Below are 20,980 nucleotides of genomic sequence, written 5' to 3' on the forward strand. Positions count from 1 at the left end.
TCTACACTTGCTTAATGATCTAATAAGGAAAACCCCTGCGTGATAAAACGGCAAATGTAATGACATTCAAATGACACTGTGCAGCAGCCTGGAAACAAGGGCCTAATGCATCCTGTCATTGTCGGTTTGGAAAGAGATTAATTAAGGCTCTTTAATATGATTCTGCACTTTTCTCCTATGGTGAGATCATCCTCTCAATATTAACCCTTACATGACTGGCAACAACAGAACTGAAATTAATGAATGTGCACACCCAGTGTAAAAAAAAAACCAAATGCATGGGAAGCAGGGACAATAATGTCATGTGCTGTTAATACATATACACAACAAAAGCTTATAAAATGGACACAACTCAGGAAAAACGTCACAATAGACTGTACACGATTGCAAAATGAGCACAGGCTCGTTGTAGCTTTCCATAGCCCCTGCTTTCTGTAGGGAGAATTTTAGAACACGTAAACAATCTGTTTTTAAATGTCCAAAAGGGTTATGAGCTAATGAGTTATTAAGGCAGGTATGAGAATGTTGGCATGCAATAGTTATATGGCTACTAACAAGGATACCGTTTTAGGATTAAGCTGCATTAAAAGGTTTCCCTAAAACTAAAGGGAATAGCTTACAGCATATACGCACCCGGCTTGTGCAGGCAGTTTGTAGCACCGAAGACGGCTCCCTTACTGATGCTTATTCTGCATCACTTCCCTGTTTACAAGCACCCAGCCTTGGTCCTCCCCCCTTCACTGTCCTCCGTGCAACAAGCAAGGTAATTGTAGTTCCTAGTTTCAATAGGAGGCTGTCAAGTGGGACACGGGTTTAGAGCTATTTAGTAATATTATTTATTTAGAATTCTGATTGAAGGGAAACATAGAACAATCCTTTCGATAAGGTATTTAGTTCAGTTAATACACCTGAGGGAAGGGAGGCAGGCTGGGAAGCAAAACAGCCAAGGCAGGCTCCTAGCCTCCTAAAGCATAAGATACTATTTTTTCACTACTAACCTGTTACAGGACCACAGAATGGAAAATGATCTGCTCTCTGTGATTCAGGGGTATGGAGACAGCAGCACTGAAGAGCAATTATAAAGGGAATGTATGACAAATTCCCATCACAGCATCCAAGACATTATTGCAGACGCAGTCCTTCCTGCTTAGCTAAATCTATAGCACATGCAGTAGGTTCCCTTCTTTCAGGCACAACCCTTTGCTGTCCAATTAAATCTGCAGAGAGTGTAGCAGTCTCTTCCCATGGGAACCAGTACCTATTGCTTTTTACTGTAAAATGCGACTAAATGTTGAAAATGTTTTTTTTTACCCCTTTCAGCAACTAAATCCCATTCAGGGTAATTTACCTAGGACCCAAATCTACTGCTTCAAAGTCTGGATTCAAAGTCTGCATTCTGGATAACAGGTTCCATCCCTTGTATAATGTTCTTACATTTAAACAACAGGATGGAAGCGTTATTAGAAGACTGCCCTCTGTTCCAGACCACAACCTTCAAGCTACCTTGCCATATATACCCTTGTAGAACCTTTACTAACAGACATCTTACATAGTCTTAACTGTACGTGACTAACCCTTTACAGAGTATTAAAACCATTTTAATAGCCCAATTACTCTGCCAATACTCTTTCAACCATTTATCCCATGTTTTAACAGGGCTATACACAGCCTGATTATTTCCTTTTTTTTGGTAAGTTTTATCAAACCCCCATAAACAAAGCAACTGCATGTTTATTTACAAAACTTTTAGGTTACACTAAACTCTGGACAATAACAGTGAAACATATAATGTTAACCAGCCCATGGTAACATCACAGGCCTCCTTTAAATTTCATATTGTTCCGCTAGATACATAGAACTATTCAACTACATTCAACTATTTTTTCACCAAGCTCTTGAATTCCTTTAATGAGCTTGGCAACCTACCACTCTTGTATTATCCTTTCTATTGTTTTTTGTATCCCAACATCAAAATCCATTCCAATGACTGATAATGGATACCATCAAACCTTACATGTAGTGGCATAATAACATGGCTCTAGGCCCCCCGCAAAAAAAAAACTTTGTAGGGGTTCAGCACACAGACACTGGAGAAGAAAAGAAGCACAGCAGGAGACACTGAGGGAGACAAGGAGCAAAGAGGGAGAAGCATGAGGTTTACTAAGAGTTCATCGAATCCAGGATTCGGTACAAGATTCACCTTCTTCATCAAGACTGGTATTTGGCCGAATCCAAAAGCCTGTCCGACCCCTTCAAAGTATTAAAAATTTGATGCACGTACGCCATACGTTTTTTGCTGCATAACACCCACTTCCGGCCCCAGGAAAAAGATTCAGATTTAGTTTGGTATTCAACTGAATCCTTGTGAAGTATTTGGGATTCAGCCAAATCCTGAAAAGTAGAGTTCTATGCATCCCTAATGTTTACACTCTTTGCACCCTGATTGGCAAAGCCAGGCTTTATCCCTCCATAGAGCAATGATACTCTTCAGCCTTTATGCCAAGAGTTTAGCTTCTTGCTTCTTCTTCTTCTTGTCTGTTATTAATATAGTACAGACGATTTTTTGCAGTGCTTTATCATATCAATCCCTGCCCTCAGTGCTTACAATCCGAGTTCCTAAGCTTACAATCTAAGGTCCCTATAACACACACAGTAAGTCAATTTTAGTTTGTGGGTGTTAAACGGGAATGATAGGAATTAGTGAACTAGTGAAGTGCACTCTTGAAAAGCTCAGAAGGAAACATTTAGAAAGACAAGAGCAAAAGGGTAGAGCCTAGCCTCCGGCTTGTGAGTGTAAGATAGTAATGAAAGGAATACTTGTGCATGATGTGTATGTACCAGTGAATTGCACTCTACACATGCCAATAAGATCACAAAAAAATAGCCAATGAGCACTCCACTCCATTAACTCCCATGCAGTAAGATTGTGGATTGATTAAAGCATTGCCTGCACTTGCACAAGCAGAATACCAATAGCAAAGTTTTCTTCATTCATTGTGCTTCCACACTGCTTGTGGGCTCCCTCACTCTCTGCCTGGCTTAAAAACATGTAAAAAAAGAAGCTAAGATGCATTCCACAGAAGATAGCACAGCCATCTCAGATTTTTTTCAGAAAAGCAGAGAGCAGTTAATGTGGGCGAGGAGGGCAGTGGTGGCATGCAGGGTAGGGTTTAGAGGGAGGGAAATAGGGGAAAAAAATTAAAGACATAGAGGCACAGTGGGCCTACCATATCATGGTCAGATGCTCCATTTGCATCTTTATAAATAAATAAAGCAGACCCCCAGTTCCAAAGCATTCTGGATAACAGATCCTTTACCTGTAGTAAATTACCATGTTCTGCATTCTTTAATTGTTCTTTTAATTGTTCATTCTCCTTCCTTTATTTTGTTTCTCTTACTCTGGATGGCAGATACATCAAGTCTTCCAATTACATGATTGTATTTTTATTAGCTTTATATCCTCTGTATGTTTGCATACCTATAATCAATTAGTGGGCAACCATGTCTGCTAGAAGGCTGTACCATGTAATCATGTTCTTCCTTACATTACTTTATAGATTCCCTTCTGTTGAGTCTACTAAGGCAAGTAAGCTGCTGGAAAATACTTGTCCTCTGTTAAGTCTCTTAATTACAGTGACACCTAGTACAAGTAAGAGCATTTTTTTTAGCTGATCAATTTCCATATCATGGGGCAGGAGACTGCATTTCTAGGGCAGTCACCTTCATCTGCAGGTTTGCTTGCGGGTCAGCTGATTATTAGTGTTGCTGTTTTTACTTTGGCACTTCATTCCATCGTCTTCTGTAAGTTGAGCACGTTGGGAGCATGACATCTTTGTTGGTATGCTTTGTTTTTTATTTGCATGGCTGGGTCCAGTTGGGCGCACCTGCTGAGAGAAGTAGGCAGGAACAGCACCAAACCCAACCTGGCATAGAGAGCTTGGATACACTTGTGCCTAGATCTGCATGCATCTGGACCCATCAGTAGCCTAGAACAGAGCCTGTGTGGATGTAACCTAGGAGCTCCTTTTGTCATGAATCCACCACTGCCTAGTGTGCATTGTTTTACATTTTGCCATGTCAATTTTAATGTCACAAACTGTTATCCATTCCTCCAGGTTTCTTAAATCAGTTTGCAAATTAATTTTGCTCTCGTTTAAATCATATTTAAACCTTGCTCAAATTTCTTGAATCAGATCATAAACCATTTTATGAAGTTTGTATGAACAGAGTTTTATTGCTAATAGTGAGTGCATTTACAAAGAACGTTTTCATTTAACATTGGTATGTTGTATTTTTCTATGCTATAAAAACAGTATCTGATTTTTCCATTCTTTCTGCAATCCCGTTTACTGAAATGTCTATTTTATGTGTGCAACTCAATGTAAAAGTACAAACGCATTTACACAACCAGAAAATAACACCTGGTAGCCTGTAATTGTAGGTGCTTCTTTGTTACATTTCTCATTTTCTAGGCTTTCAATGTACCTTTTCCACTGATTACTAAATTAGTGTTGCATTTAATGAGATCTCCACTTTTATTCTGTACCCTTTTCTCCTTATTCTGCCATTTCTGCATATCAGCATCACAAAGCTTTGGAGAATCTACAAGCTCCTTTCACTCAGAACATTTGCTTTCATCTACAGTATCTCCATGGAAATTGCACTCTCCACTTTAATTTTCATTCTGTTCTCCCCAGTCTCATTCTTGCAATTTCTTGACTCATGAGTTCCCTTTAATATTTTTTTGTCATTATTCTATCTTTATTTTTCAGTTTTTACTTTACTAGAGCAATACTTGAGTTTGCTTTTCATAGCTTGAAAAATGTCTGTTGTGTGATGTAGCCACTGATGCTGTAGGATAATAATATAGAACGGGTGTCTGAATTGAGACCTGTGGTATGATGTGTCCATTCATTGTTTTTTTATAGCTTCTTCTAAAGCCTACATAAGCCTCCATAGGCTTCTTCATCAAACCAATTGGGCATCACTAACTATCACTAGAGGGTCGCCAGCATACCTTTACTTTGTGACAGTGATTTGTTTTTCTTGGATGCCTGGTATAGTAAATATGGTATGGTAAATATGGTAAATAATATTTTCACCCATGCTTAATCACTGTTATTTTTCTGAGCCCCATCTTATCATTCTGTGCAGCCATCAACAAGACTTTGTGGCTCATTTTATAAATAGAGGGCAAATTTGCACCCATGGTAACCAATCAGATGATTGTTTGCAGTGTTCAACCTTCAGCTGGCTTAGAAAAAGCTAATTACTGATTGGTTGCTATAGGCTACTGCCCAGGTGCAAATTTACCCACTGTTTATAAATGAGCCCCCAGAGTGCTTTCAGAGCCACCAGAGGAAAATCACCCATGGGAAAATATGTATATGTCAATCTGCCACTGCTTGTTTGGGTATGGAAGTTTTCCCTTTACTTTTATTTGTTATAACTCCAGAAAACCAAATTTCTTTATACAGAAAAATACCAAAACAAATATTTTCTTAAAAGAGAGAAAAAGGTCCAATCGATGGGGGGTGCCAAATGTCAGGGCAAACCCCCAAGCATTGTAATCACTTACCTGATACTCCAGGCTGGTGCTCCTGCATGCCGTTGCAAGCAAGCAATCCTCTTCTTTTCTTCTAAATCCAGCGGCCGATGCATGAGCAGTAGAGAGAACAAACTGCCTTTTTTTGTTAACGTTTGGTTTTTAACTCAAGAGGAAGAGGAACACTTGCTCATAAGTACCCTGGGGTGGTGCAAATTTCTGCCAACAGGAGCACCAGACCAGGGTATCAGGTAAGTGATTACAATCACTGGGGGGTGCCCTATTACATTTCCCACCACCCTTAGATCGGACCTTTCCTTCTCCTTTAAATTTGTCATTTTTACAATGTTTACTCAAAGTCAACTTAAATGACATTCTCAAGCATCTTATGTCCCACATGTTCTTGGGTAAAAAGAACAATTAGGGGCAGATTTATTAAAATGAGATTTTAGAGCTCATCGCAGGGCCGGAACTAGGGGTAGGCAGTGTAGGCATGTGCCTAGGGTGCAAAGCTGGGGGGGGGGTGTCAGGCATGTGCCTTCTCTGACTTATTCCCCTAGTCTGATCCCCTCTCGCCCGCATGTGAGTCCTTGTTGCACACGTGTGCGAAAAAGGCTCACTAGCGTTCTCCTTTTTGTACATGCGCCTATTGGGCGTTGCGACTAGCCCGGCACTGGCTCATTGTAAAAAAACATCCTCTTTCTATTCATTTATATTGGTTTTTAGAATCCATTACCAATGGATAAAGTTAGAGTTCACTATAAGTTAAATACATATCTAAAAATCCCATAGGAATGAATAGAAGGTGTGTGAGTTTTTTTTCCCATGGGCTCTAATCTCACATTTTGATAAATATGCCCGTAAGTCAATATTGTTTTGGTAGGAGAACTGCCAAAAATAAAACAACCACTGCTGATAGAGAACAGGCATAATAAACCAAACAAAATGATGTTAAATGTTTTACCAGTTCAAATTTTTGGTAGTACAAAGATTAGCAGATATGTAAAATAGTAGCAGTTAAAGTTAACTTTAGCTGCAATGTCACAATTTGCAAATGTGTTAATTTAAGTAAATTTACTATGTTTACTTTTCAAAAATTAGACATTGAAAAACTGAGCCCTGAATCAGAACCACATCAACCCCTAAGCTCTTATTAAAGGTTGTTTGAGAACTGTGCTGGCTTTGTAAGCTTCATCACTTGGTGGAACTAGAAACTTTGGTCAGTTACTTGGAAAATGAGTGACACATATTGGTTTGAATCATCCTGATTATTTCCTACATTTTTATTTTCCTACTTATTTGCCTACTATAGTAGCTAGGCTACAAAACAAAACACATAAATCAGAATTATACTACACAAGCAGTGTTTTCTCTATCATTTACAGATTATGTGGATATTATGTGCAATAACTGTCTGCTTAAGTGGGTTAATGCAAAAAAAAAAATTATATATATATATATATATATATATATATATATATATATATATATATATATATATATGCGCTGTGGACAAGCAATGGGCTGTTCTAATACTATTATGCCACGCATTAATGGCAGAAGTGGATCCCAGAATGTGGGAATAGCTTGAAAGACAGTCAGGGTGATGGCACAAAGGAAAAGCTCTCAAAACATAGTTCCTGAAAATGACTTTACAATGATCCTCTTAATTCTGGGGACTTTTGGAAATAGAAGTGTCAAGGTCTAAAGCTTTTTTAGTATTTAATCATTGACAGCATAGAGAAGTTGCATGATAAATACATCTTTATTTTATGCATATAATGAATAGCAGTTTGCATTTTGCAGTATGTTTAGCCAATGCTTAAAGGAATGGACAGGCTACACATGCACTGTCCCTCTGGCCATTTTGTTATGCAACTGCTCTGAACTTCAGACTTCCTCCTAAAAAGTGCTTATAATTTTGCCACTCTGTAACCTTGTTGTGAGCTAAGGTGGGATTGGTCAAAAGTTGACTCACAAAGGAGATATTACATTCAAAATGTCTGAAAACCTCTGACCTACCCACTACTTAGAATTAACTCAAAGAAGCCATTATGCCATTTTAACAGAAAGCTCTGAAAGCTTTGCGATTTGTTTAAAAACATTAATGCAATTATATATATCTTATCTTACCATATGCTCCGTAGTAGAACATGGAATACACATAGGATCATGATGCTATGGATGTGACCCTGCACATAAGACAAGGCACATTGTGTTTATTTTGCTTTGATCATTTGTTGGGTGATGATTCTCACTGTAATCTTCAGTCATACTTGTGTTCACATGTTATTACACCAACTCACACATTTGAAACAATGAAACTATTCTATGCACACACTTCATGGATTACATGTTAGGACTGGCCCGACACTTCCTATGTTTGGGTCAGGCATTATTATGTTTTACCACTTAATATCTCAAAACAGTCAAATACATTGCTTGCATGTGGGGCAACTCATACCTTCATCGTTTAAAGTATCTACAGGACTTTGTCTTCTGGCCTAGAGATAATATTAAATAACTGGGAAACCTTGTGGAACACTTTACTTTCCCAGCATGTCAGGGAAAAGACCCAAACATTCCAACTTCTCTTTCATAAATTTTATTCTTGAGGCATGCTTTTCAAGCTCAATTAGTCTCTCTCACTCTGGAGTCCCAACAAAACTGATATCCAATATTGACAGAACCTAATGCAAATGGGACCCAAATTGTTCTGGTCAGCAGAGCAATTGTGGTCTTCCCACATCCCTGAACTTTCCTCTGATGATTAGGAAGAGGTGACTGAAAACATTTACAATATCAACTAAAGATAGGCTGCTCCAATAGAAACCTTTTCATCACCTGTATATAACACCTGTAAGATTACATCAGGTATTGGATAGTAGGCCCACTCGCACTCCCTGGCCTTCAATTCTGGATGCCTGGTGCTCGGTGTTGGAGGGATCGGCACCCTCCCAATTGATCACGTAGAAAAATACACTAGCACTCACAGCAAATTCAAGCAGTGAGGACTTCTTGCGTGTTTATTCACAGGAATGCAACGTTTCAGGGCTATACCCATTGTGAAACATGCATTCCTGAGAATAAACATGCAAGAAGTCCTCACTGCTTGAATTTGCTGTGAGTGCTAGTGTATTTTTTCTACGAGATTACATCAGGTAGCACGGATCTCCCCTGACACAGCTTCAGCAGATTTCTTTCACATGATTTGGTCCCAGTCTCATCGGTTATGGACTGCAGTGGAAAAATTCCTGGCAAACAACTTGGCCCCTGCAACCTGTCTTCTGGGAATACTAGATGACATCATCTCATTGAAATATACCCTATTGTATTTTAGAATATCCCCTTCTATCAAAGCCTGCAAGCAATTAATTGGCCACATGAACCTCTTATATAAACTGTCACATAAATATAGAGGCTCCAGTACTGTATTTGATAAGGTATTGGGTCCCTGGTGTGACCTAGATAAAATGACTAATTAATTGGTCATGCTATTCATGAAGACAGTGGTCCAAACATTGTCAATTCACCTATTACAAATTGATACATGAGTTTTAGTAACCTGTACATTGTATCATATGGGATTCAAAGAATTACACGTCTCCTTTGTGTTTAGATTATTTTGTTCCTTTGTAATTTATCTTTCATTTTAGTTTTCTTTTTTGATGGTTTTATTAAAGACAATAAAGTTTACCCAAAAAAACAGAAATTATACTTTTTCTTAAGAATTTGACTTTCAGGGCATGAAATATCGGGGGGAAATAATTTTCTGTTGAGCAGTATGTGACATGCAAAGAGGTGCATAAGCAAGGTTGTCAACAAATGTAATGGTACATGCGTTTACCATTTTTCTTTCTCAAAACGATGAGAGTCCTTATTTACCACTCAACATCATACATCATACATTCCAGTATTACAATATACACTATGTTTTATTTCAGTTTTACTATAAATAGGACCTACTATCTAGCCTTTTGGCGCCCTCTTGTGTTGAGAGTATGTGTAATCATGATGAGTCAAGAGAACATTATTTTCCACCTTATGCACATTTCCAAGAATTTTTCATTAAAGCAGATGTAATTGTCCAATGTATAACTAAATATGTACTGCATTGCCTACTTTTACTAATTTTTCCAAATTAAATACAGACTTAATTATGTACATAATGTATCACTTTTAGGGTGGTGTTCTTGTACAACCTAGAGCACAGTTCCAAATTATACTTGATGGAGTTAAGGATACATATGGCCTTTAGAATCCTGATTTGCTTATCAAATACCAGATTCATAGTGAAGTCAACTATTCTGTGGGGAAGCGCAAAAAACAAACCTCTGGTGCAATACTTCAATCAAGTAAATTAAAGTGCATATGTGCCAGTATTATTGTTTCATTTCCTTAAAAGTGTAGGAGCAAATTTCCATACAAACACATGTAGGTGTAAGATGATCTAAATACCACACTCTGGCTGAATCACATACTCACCAGATGCAAGTATAGTCAGGCCAAACAGCGATCTCTCATCAGGGACCTTCTGTGTATCCTATGTGAATATCCACTGCAAACAAAGTGTGCCAGGATAGTGTAATAGTTAAGTGATGTTGGGGCAAGCCAAAAATATTTCAGTAATGTATAATAATGAAAGCTATAATTAATATTGTTACATAGCCAGAGATGCATGGATATATTCATAAAACATCTCACTATGGTCAGAGCATTTATGCTCCAACAATTCAGTGAGACATTCTAGTGAGACTGTAGTGATCCCTGGTAGTGGTTGGACCTTAAAGGGGTGGTTCACTTTTTAAGTTTAACCTTTAAGTTTACTTTTAGTAGTTTATAGAATGGCTACTTTTTAATTGGCCTTCATGTTTTCTTTTTTTATAGTCTTTGAATGATTTTTCTTCTGACTCTTTCAGGTTTCAAATGGGGGTCACTGACCCCATCTAAAAACAAATGCTCTGTAAAGCTACATCTTCCTTGTTATTGCTACTTTTAATTACTCCTATTTCTATTCAATCTCTCTCCTATTCATAATTTGGCCTGTAAGGATTCAGGGCATAAGTATGTATCACGTCTAAAGCTGTTTAACATAGATGTTAGATGTGAAGTCAGTTCAGGAGCAGATTTTCTGTAATATGCGTTACGGAGGCCGTCTGGACCTGGGACTTTGTTATGTTTCAGCTGTTTTATGACCTGTAAGACCTCTTCCAATGTAATATCACAGCGCTGCACAATATGTTGACATTCTACAAATACAGGTTAAAAATAATAATCTATAAATTCAGCCTGATCTGTTGTAAGGTTGGGAAGATCGAGGTTGTTGAAATATTTCTCACCGATTTTCTCCAGAACAAGGGGTGGTTTGGCATACAGATTTTGATAAAAGGTAGCAAATATATTAACTGTCGTTTGTGGCTTTCCTGTAAAAGAGCGATGGTGATTCCTAATTCTTTGTATCGAGAGGGGTTTGTCTTGCTCATCCAGTTTATGGGTTAGCATTCAACCAGACTTGTCTAGCCAACAGTATAGTTTATGTCTGGCCCATCGTAGTGTTCTTTTATTGTAAGGGGTCATTAGTAAATCTTAATCCCTCTGCAATTGGTAAATTTGAACATGTTAGGTTTCTGTAGCAGTACATACATATATTGCCATGTGTATAATTAGTAGCGGCAGTATTAACACTTATAGCAATGGTAACAATAGTAACAATGGTAACAATGGAAACAATAGTAATTATGTTAGCAATGGTAACTAAGAAAACAACAGTAACTATGGCAGCAATGGTAACTAAGGAAACAATAGTAACTATGGCAGCAATGGTAACTATGGAAACAATAGTAACTATGGCAGCAATGATAAATATCGGCCCATCCTACGGCACTAACCATCACAATATGCTATAAATTGAAGATCCCTTGTGAGTAGCTCCTGCTATTACCTTACTCTGTGAAACGAACGTATTACACTAGATACCTTATTTTCCATTTAGGCACTTGGGCAAAAAACGGATTATACCCTAGCGCACTGAATATCACACAGTAAGTACATGTTTGGGGAATAGCAGGGGGTGAGGAGGGAGTTAGTGAGAGTTGAAATGTGAGCATATTGTGATCAAAGAGGGGAAATGGTCAGTTAGTAAAATTGGTGGTTGAACAGAGTCTGGTAAATATGAGATCCAGAGCATTACCATTGGAGTTACGACTGCTTTCTAAACTAAGGTCTGTTGGGCTTAATGAAGTCGTTTGCACGTGGATAGGAAACTGGCTACAGGATCGGGTACAGAGGGTGGTTGTTAATGGGACATTCTCTACTTGGAGTAAAGTTCTTAGTGGGGTCCCCCAGGGCTCAGTATTGGGTCCACTTTTATTTAACTTGTTCATTAATGACTTAGGGGAGGGTGTTGTAAGTAATGTATCAGTGTTTGCAGATGACACAAAATTATCCAGCCCAATTAATTCCATCCAGGATGTGGCATCCTTGCAACATGATCTTGACAAACTGGCAATCTGGGCAGCTAAGTGGCAAATGAGATTCAATGTTGATAAATGTAAAGTCATGCACCTGGGATGTAAAAATATCCAAGCCACTTATACCCTTAATGGGACTGCACTAGGCAAATCCATTATGGAAAAGGACCTTGGAGTCCTTGTAGATGATAAACTTGTCTGTAGCAAGCAATGCCAGTCAGCAGCATCAAGGGCAAATAAGGTCTTGAGCTGTAAAAGGGGCATAGAGTCAAGGGAGGAGGGGGTCATTCTTCCACTTTATAGAGCACTTGTAAGGCCCCATCTAGAATATGCCGTACAGTTTTGGTCTCCATCACTCAAACAGGACATTATTGTATTAGAGAGGGTACAGAGAAGGGCAACTAAGCTGGTAAAAGGTATTGAAAATCTTAGCTATGAGGAAAGACTGGCCAAATTGGAGATGTTCACGCTGGAGAAGAGGCGCTTAAGGGGTGATATGATGACTATGTATAAATATATAAGGGGATCATATAATAATCTCTCTAATGCTTTATTTACCAGTAGGTCTTTCCAGCTGACACGAGGTCACCCATTCCGATTAGAAGAAAAGAGGTTCCGCCTAAATATTCGGAAGGGGTTTTTTACAGTGAGAGCTGTGAAGATGTGGAATTCTCTCCCTGAATCAGTTGTACAGGCTGATACATTAGATAGCTTTAAGAAGGGGTTGGATGGGAATACAGGGTTATGGGAAATAGCTCATAGTCCAAGTTGATCCAGGGACTAGTCCGATTGCCATTTTGGAGTCAGGAAGGAATTTTTCCCCCTCTAAGGCAAATTGGAGAGGCTTCAGATGGGTTTTTTTTGCCTTACTCTGGATCAACTGGCAGATAGGTAGTTAATTAAAAAAAAAAAAAAAAAAAGGTTGAACTCGATGGACATGTCTTTTTTCAACCTTACTTACTATGTTACTATGAGTGAGAGGGGGAGTCTGAGTACAAAGATAGGCCTAGGTAGGAGGTTAGTGAAAGAAGTCTAGAGACAGAAGGGTTGTTAATGTTGTTAACGGGTATATTAAACTCACCTAATATGATGGATGGGATGTTAGATGAGAGAAAGTAAGGAAGCCAGGCAGCAAAGTTGTCCAGAAATTGTGCAGTTGGTCCTGGTGGTCGATATATGACAGCAATGCAGAGTGAAACAGGAGAAAAGAGCATAATGCAGTGAACCTCAAATGAGGAGAATGATAGGAAAGGAACAGGTGGAAGAACTTAAAAAGTACAGTGGGGAGAGAGAAGCAAACCTACCCCACCTCCAGGTCTGTTACCAGGCCTTGGAGTATGAGTAAGGTGTAGGCCCCCATAGGACAGGGCAGCAGGTGAGGAAGTGTCAGTAGCAGAAAGCCAGGTTTCAGTAACTGTGAGTAGGTTAAAGGAATTTGCAATGAAATGGTTGTGTATATCGGTGAGTTTGTTGCAAACAGATCTGGCATTCCAGAGCACAGGAAAGATTAACTGGGTTTTTGGGTATAGGAATAAGAGTTCTGTACTCTTGGAATTTGCACCGAAGAGAAGGAGCCTGTGACCGTGTTATAACTGGGATGTGGTAAGGGCCAGGGTTTGGGGAAATGTCCCCAGCTGCCAGTAATAGAAAGGGGAGATAGACTAAGTGAGAGCAGGATTTGTAAGTTCTTAGTTTATATGAAAAAGAGGAGTTTCATGGGGTAGCTTAACAGAGAACTTTATAAACTTCATGTGTGGAGAGGGAAGGAGAGGAGAGTAGAGAGGCTGCGATTTGTATAGAACTGGGACTTGATGGGGGATGTAGTGAAAAATGTTTTATGAAGCATGAGAGTGTAAGGAGGAGAAACACAGGTTAAAGCATGTTTGGAATAAGAAGTAACAAACTGGCAGGTACAAACAAATCTGTGTTCTTCTTATCACAGCTGGTTCAAAATTGATAGAAGATAATCCGGTTCATTTTGCCTTGTCCAACTGCCTTGTCCAACTGCCATTTCTAAGCACTTGTGAAATATTGGCACTTAGCAAATGTTAGCACTCGTGCCATCCCCTATACTGGGTCTGAATTTATATGTAGCTGATTGGGAAAACCAGAGCCTAATTGACTAATTAATCAATTAACCAGCTAGCAAAGGGCAGAATTTTACAGACACCAGAACCAGGTTTGGGGCTATAAAAATATCTCTTGTTCACTGAGGAGTGGACACAGATGTGTGCTTGAGATATTTATAAAAGAACTAAAGCAGAATAGGCCTAACAGACAGAAGTTATTGAGGTTAACAGATACAAGTATTGATATAAGCTGTGTTGCCAGAATAAGCAGTATATAGCAGTTGCAAGTATATGGATAAGCTGTGTTGCCTGTAGGAATGAGAAGAGACAGGAGTTAGTTCCATGGAACTGCCTTGTATAACTGCCATTTCTAAGCACTTATGAAATATTAGCACTTAGGAAATGTTAGCACTCGTGCCATGCCCCTGACACTAGTCAGTTACTAATGCAGTTACTTACACATTCGTACATATATTCATGCAAGTCCTCGGATTTAGAAGTTTCATATTAGTATTCATTTTTAGAATGACATAAATTGATCTATTCTAAGCAAATTTTCAATTTACAGCACTCTGGAAAATATTGGGGCTTTATAATTAAACAATTATTTTTGGTATACACTTGCTGATTTCTAAAAACACAGAGGACTTAGTTACATACTTGGTTGAAAAGACAATAGTCCATCAAGCACAACCCCTCCAAATGAACCCCCAGTGCGATCATATTATATATACTGTGTATTTATACACGTACACACATCTATACAGTTTAGCGGCACAGTTTTATTTACTTGGAAGGTATTTTGGGACATAGCAGTAGGATGTCAATGTTTACTGGTCCTGGTTTGAAAGTATGTCTTGAACTCAGCATCACCTCTTGGGAATGTGTAATGGGGGAGTGTCAGATATAATTTTGCATGTTGGGGGTAATTTTGACAAGGTGACTATTCTTTTAAGAAAGGTGACATTTTAAAGGAATGGAATAGAGCTCAGAAGATGATTGTAGTTTGGTGTGCAAGGGCGGCAAGTCCTATAAGTCCATGTAAAGAACGAGGGACATAGCAATGGTGACATTTGTACATTTACGGGGGGAATAGTTATTGTGCACAAACTACCTAAACAAAATGCTGGAGCATACATGACAAAGGATGGCATGCATTTAAATGAAGGAGAGAAACATTGTATGAGTTTTGAAGTTGGCCTGCAGGTGTGGAGCGGTATGTGGATGTAAGGGGTCAGGTCTGGATGCAATACAAATAATATTTGGAATGTAGAAGTTAGTCATCTTGGTCATTCAGCTTGTATCTGTTTGCCCTATGGGCCTCTCTAAGAGCAAAGGGGCGGTGTAGTTTGACAGATACATATGTACCCCTGATACTCACCATGCTGCAGGTAGACTAAGCCTCTGGTTGCTGGTATGGATTCTATACCCGTGCATTATTTTTATGTTTATTTCTATTGTTATTTGTATGCAAATAATAATAAAATGTTCATGATTACATGTTTTTAATAAAGCTATGGTCAAAATATCATTCCAGTGGAAATCTAATAGTATGGTAGTCTGTTATTTCTAGACCATGGTTAAGGTGGGGGTAGTAAGTCGGGAATTTGCCCCTGCCTTTGTCAAGTTTTTACCTATAAACAACAAGATTGCAAGGATGTATCTTTTGCCGCCTGTATTTTGCACAAGCTATCACTATAAATATGTCTTAATTTAATAGTTTCCACGGGTTAGTGGAAACCAAGTATAAAAACAGAAACTGATGCTGTAAATATATGATTACTGTCTAATGATATCAAATATTGCAAAGGCTACATAAATGTGCATGTAGTATGTCTCTAAATAGGCTCTTACAAATATTGATGTTTCCATCTACATTTGTAAGCATCAGATACATACTGCCATGCATATTTACACTGTATACAGCAAAAGACTATTAGGTGTGATTGCCAAAGTTTCCGTCCTTCAATGTAATACAAATCATATCTTGTAAGTTTACTTTTATTTTTATTCATATAAACACATTTAAAATCTCTTAAAACATTTCCATAACACGACGGAAAGAGCCGACCTTTGCGGTCATGGAGCCCCAATCAGTAAATCTCTTATATTGTCCAGGTCTTAGGAGATACTGCTTTCCTCTGTAGTTGGGAAGCTCATAGAAGATCCAGTGGCCATCAAGCACAGTGCAAGAATAGATGTCATGAGAGCAGAAGCGATCATAAACATTAGGACAATCTTCTATAAACTCCATCATTTCTCCTTTGCTGTCATCCATTTCATAAACCTTTATTTTATGTCCATCAGAACTCAGGTTCTACAGCAGCAAGCATAGTATTACATACATGTCAAATATGTAAAAGATTATTTTTTACACTTTTGCATTTAAGTATTACGTCCAATGGCATAGCTAAGGGGCTTGCCCCCCCCCCTAAAATTTTCCCCAGCCCCCACTGGAAATTACGGGTGACCCACAATTTCGCAAACATTGTGGGTCACCCACGTGCCCTGTTCTCCACTAATTACCTTTTTGTCTTTGCTGGAAGTTATTGTAGTTCAATGAGTTTTATTTAGGAAGCCTCAGAAAATTAAGCAAAATTTAAAACCCTAGACACCTTTTCCTTTATTTCTTGATAATTTCTTACTTGGGCCATAAATCAAAACATTCCCATTCACAGCAATGGAATGGAAAGGAATGTAAGGAAATACTTTGTGTTTTGTTTTTACATTCATTCTTTATCCATTCCCTGTAAGACTTGAAAGTGCTTGAGAATGAATAAAAGACAAAAGGTATTCCATGCAGCTTCTGCATTGGAATCACTTTGATGTGATATCAAAATAAATGTTGCAGTGTGGGCTTCTGTATCCCCCCTTTCATGCAAATGTAATTAAACATATACTGTAAGAATCATGTCCAATAATAAAAGTTAACTTGCATGACTGAAGTGTACAATTGATCTCTAATAGTAAAAAAGAGATACCTAAGCTCACAATAAACATATATTTTAAACGACATAATGGATGAAAGGACCTAATTGCTGTATATTAATACTGTATATCTATAAAGCCTATTATCAAATGAATGATACTCACTTCTGAGATCAATCGGCATGACCTGATGGAATCATTAAGTCCCTGCCACTGCAGGAAGTCAGGGTACTCCCCTCTTTTAAGGAAGTACTGATGTCCCATGTAATTGGGGCGCTCATATATCATCCAGCAGCCATTTTCTACTCTGATAGAGTTACAGGCATTGAAATGAGGCTGCAGATCTGGGTTGTCATTTGTACACTCGTAGGAAAGGCCTTGGAAGTTTCTAGCCTCGTAGAAACTGATCTAGGATTAAAAAATATATATTCAAACATGTTTAAAGACATAGGATCTGTGATGGTATACTAAAGTCCATATTGAGCTATCATGGCACATTAAACAAAATATCTATCTGTTATAAAAATGCATGATAACTAATTTTCCTTAAACATAATATTAATTAATTTTGCATTATCTGTAGCATGCTAGTTGTATTTGTGTTGCTTATATTGCTTCTTTCTAGCTGTAGTTATGTTTATTTTACCTTCCCCATGTTGGCAGTTGTAGTCAGGAGGAACTTGTGGGACCTGTGACTGAAAAGAAAGCCTTTTTATTGGTTATCCCCTGTGCTGTATCTGCAGAAATGTATAAACAAAGAACAGTCAGTTCCTGTTTAATAGCATGGATTTACTACTCTTTCTTCTCTTTTATGCTGCTTTCAGGGCACTGCCAGTTCTATTAAATGTTTAGTCAACTTGACAGTACATTTGGCATAAGCACAGGTTTAGGCAGATATTTTGCTGGAAAATATTGTTTGGAATGTTGACTGGATTCTTGTTTTTTAAAGGAAAAATGTAGGTCTCTGTAGGTCACAATGTAAGTCTCTATAAAAATATATTGCATAAAACAGCCTATATGTAAAACCCTGCTTGATAAAATACTTTTTTTGTAGTATGTGCCATTGAGTAATCCTAAATAGAAAATTGCCATTTTTAAAAACTAAGGGCCACCCCTGGGATCCTACGATTCACGGTGCACACAAACAAAGCAAACAAACCATACATGCTAGGCCACATGAGCCAACTAATGGACAAAGTTCTGTCTTTTGTTTCACACTTCTTCCTGTTACAATTATTTCTGGTCAGGTGATCTCTGAGGCAGCACAGACCATCACAAAATGGTGGCTCAGGGTAAGAGATGCAGAGGGGCATTATTTTACTTTAATACTGTATATATTCCAGTATATATTCCAGTTCTTAAATATTTTACTTTAATAAGATATAAACTGTTGCTATAATCTGTTGCTTATAGGGGATCTATAATGAAAATAAAAATTTACTATAAGCTTCATCTCACTAAAATAAGACACTTTCTAAATAGAATCGATTAACAAATCAGTACCGTTTATGAAATAATCAGTACAGATAATAGTCACTCGATCTGGGTCAGATTTTGTTTGATAGGTCGGTCTAATATGTCTTTTTAATGGGAGCTCCCTTTCCTAGCAGATGTTTTAGAGCTAACTCCGATAAACAACTCCAGCACACACAAAATAACTCACTCTGGCACATTACCCTGCATGCAGCAAAAGATGATTTCCAACAGAGGGCCATATTCAGTTCAGTGAGAAAAAGTTATCTCATGGTTTATCACGTGAAACGTTATGGACAAGATTCAATTCATGGAGAAAAGACTTTTCTCCTAATTCAGTTCCTTTTTTTTTCCCATATAGTTTTCACATAAAAAACAGTAAGATAAGTTTTGCTGAATTGAATAGCATCTCAAATCGAATCTCGTCCATGAGTTTTCACGTGTTAAACCTTTTTCTCACTGAATTAAATCTAGAGATGGTTGTTTTAGAATAGTGAGCTCTCATATATTTTCTAGGCAAAAGGTGCACCCCCCCAAACAATGTATTAGACCTAACTGTCAATAAAAACTGACTCCACCTACTGCATAAATTGAAAAGAAAGAGAGATAGGTTGCTGATTGTCGGACAGTGAAGAGTAACCTTGTTATTTAATAAATGGTACAGAATGTATAACTGGTTATATTTAGAAAGTTTCTTATTTCAGTGACATGAAACATATTACATTTTTCATTTTTGTGATAGATCCCCTTTAAGTATTTATTTTGGGGGTAAAGTTTTCCTTTAGTACAGAATATAAGTTATGCTCACAAAAGTGGCTATAAATGGCAGAATCACAGTGGCTTTTTTGTGATGTAACAGATCATTTTAGTTGTTTCTCAAGTTATTAACCTAGTCAAACTCCACTACCAGACAGCTTCTGGTTCTGGTTAGCTCTGTAGAATACAATAGGTTTAAATTCCTGTGTAACAACAAAACCCTTTGTATTCTACAGAATTTATCTGCTATTTCAGACTGAATTGCTGTCCCAAAGCTACACAGCATATAAACTGTAGTAGTCTTTCTGAATCAAACACACCAGTTTAACCAGTGCAGAAGTACATAATATTTTTATTGCTTAAAAACACTTTAAATTTTTAATGTTACTTTTCCTTTAAAAGTGATCAGCTAGACAGCAAGCCCTTTTCAGGAGACACATACACCCCTTATTGTTGCCCTCTCTCTTTTTATGTTATGTCTGTCCTTATTTCTAACATGACAGATTTTAAATGAGATCTCCTAACCTAACCTATCTTCTTTTTCTTCAACAGTGTGTTAATTAAACTGATTTCTAGTTTATATCTATTCTTTGCAATGCATTAGCCTAGTACCAATGGTTTGATGAACTAATTAGATTAAACCAGTAAGATAACTTCTTAACTTTGACCCCAAAATTCATTTTATACTCTCAACAGACTTTAGAACCAACAATTTGCGATTATTGTTATTTTAATAATGATTAATGATGACATTAATGATATATTGAAAATAGAGGCAGTCCCCGGGTTACATATGAGATAATGTCTGTAAATATAATGTGTTGCCCTGCATTTGTAAAACTGCTGTGTTTGCTTTAGAAACACTACTATTGTTTATATAAATAAGCTGCTGTATAGCAATGGGGGCAGCCATTTAAAGGAGAAAAAGCTCAGGTTACACAGCAGATAGCAGATAAGCTCTGTAGAACATAATGATGTTATCTGTTATCCACTATTTAACCTGTGCCATAAAGTCATAGCTATACAGAAGCAAAGCCCTTTGACAAAGCCCTCTAGGGGTGGCAGTTGGCTTCATTCAGCAAACTTGATCCGAACTTGACGTGTGGGTGGATGCGTTATGCAAGTCATTACGATACAGACAGGCTAATTAATTAATTGTGAGTACATGGTAACCTTGTTTGGTGATGACTAGGATTCACTAGTAACAGGGATTAGGCCACACAATTGTTGGTGCCTCTGAGAGGACATAGTGATAGGAAACCTGTACTGGCACACCAAACTTGGTTCATTCATGCCTGATTTGCAACGGTTCCTGACAGATTATATGACTGCATCGCATCCATTTCTCACTTCACAAAAGAGATTTATAAGCGTATACGCTATATAAAAAACCAACATATTTTTATCTTTCTGTGCTCCCCAGTAGACAACACACACCAGAGGAGGTTGGAGCAGGTGGTTTATTAAAGCTAAATGCTAATAAAAGTCAAGCAAACCATACTATGTTACTGTAATAGCTCCCGTCTGTAAGTGTGAGTTGTATGTAAGTTGGGTCTATGTAACTTGAGGACTGCATGTATACCAGATTACTAAGAATTGTTTACAGTATGTTTTACAATGATGGCAAATTATACAACAAAAGCAAAATCTAAAAACCTGTTCTAGTACTGCATTAAGAACAATACCAGCATCTGAATGAATACCACAAAATAAAAAAGGCAGACATTCCAGGGATTTGG

At 37.9% G+C, this 20,980-nt stretch overlaps 2 protein-coding genes across 3 annotated transcripts in view; both read right to left on the minus strand.

The window, feature by feature from the left end:
• The window catches only part of plekhm3.L (pleckstrin homology domain containing M3 L homeolog), a 97,453-nt gene extending 96,313 nt beyond the window's left edge, over positions 1-1,140 (minus strand). Inside the window, exon 1 of one of the 2 annotated variants that reach the window (XM_018233945.2) lies at positions 999-1,140. The gene's annotated coding sequence lies outside the window, so the exon portion shown is untranslated. Of the gene's footprint in view, positions 1-633; positions 668-998 lie in introns of those variants that run through there. The other variant, NM_001127845.1, reaches the window with a different exon arrangement.
• A 14,929-nt stretch (positions 1,141-16,069) lies between these two features.
• On the minus strand, positions 16,070-17,741 carry cryga.12.L (crystallin gamma a gene 12 L homeolog). The gene is made up of 3 exons (XM_018237022.2): positions 17,659-17,741; positions 17,178-17,420; positions 16,070-16,401 (listed from the first exon to the last, which is right to left on the minus strand). The coding sequence occupies exons 1-3, from the start codon at positions 17,665-17,667 to the stop codon at positions 16,120-16,122; spliced, it is 534 nt and encodes a 177-aa protein (XP_018092511.1). The 5' UTR covers positions 17,668-17,741; the 3' UTR covers positions 16,070-16,119.
• Between the last annotated feature and the right edge of the window lie 3,239 nt (positions 17,742-20,980).

The sequence above is a fragment of the Xenopus laevis genome, chromosome 9_10L (assembly GCF_017654675.1).
Source record: "Xenopus laevis strain J_2021 chromosome 9_10L, Xenopus_laevis_v10.1, whole genome shotgun sequence".
NCBI classification, from domain to species: domain Eukaryota; kingdom Metazoa; phylum Chordata; class Amphibia; order Anura; family Pipidae; genus Xenopus; species Xenopus laevis.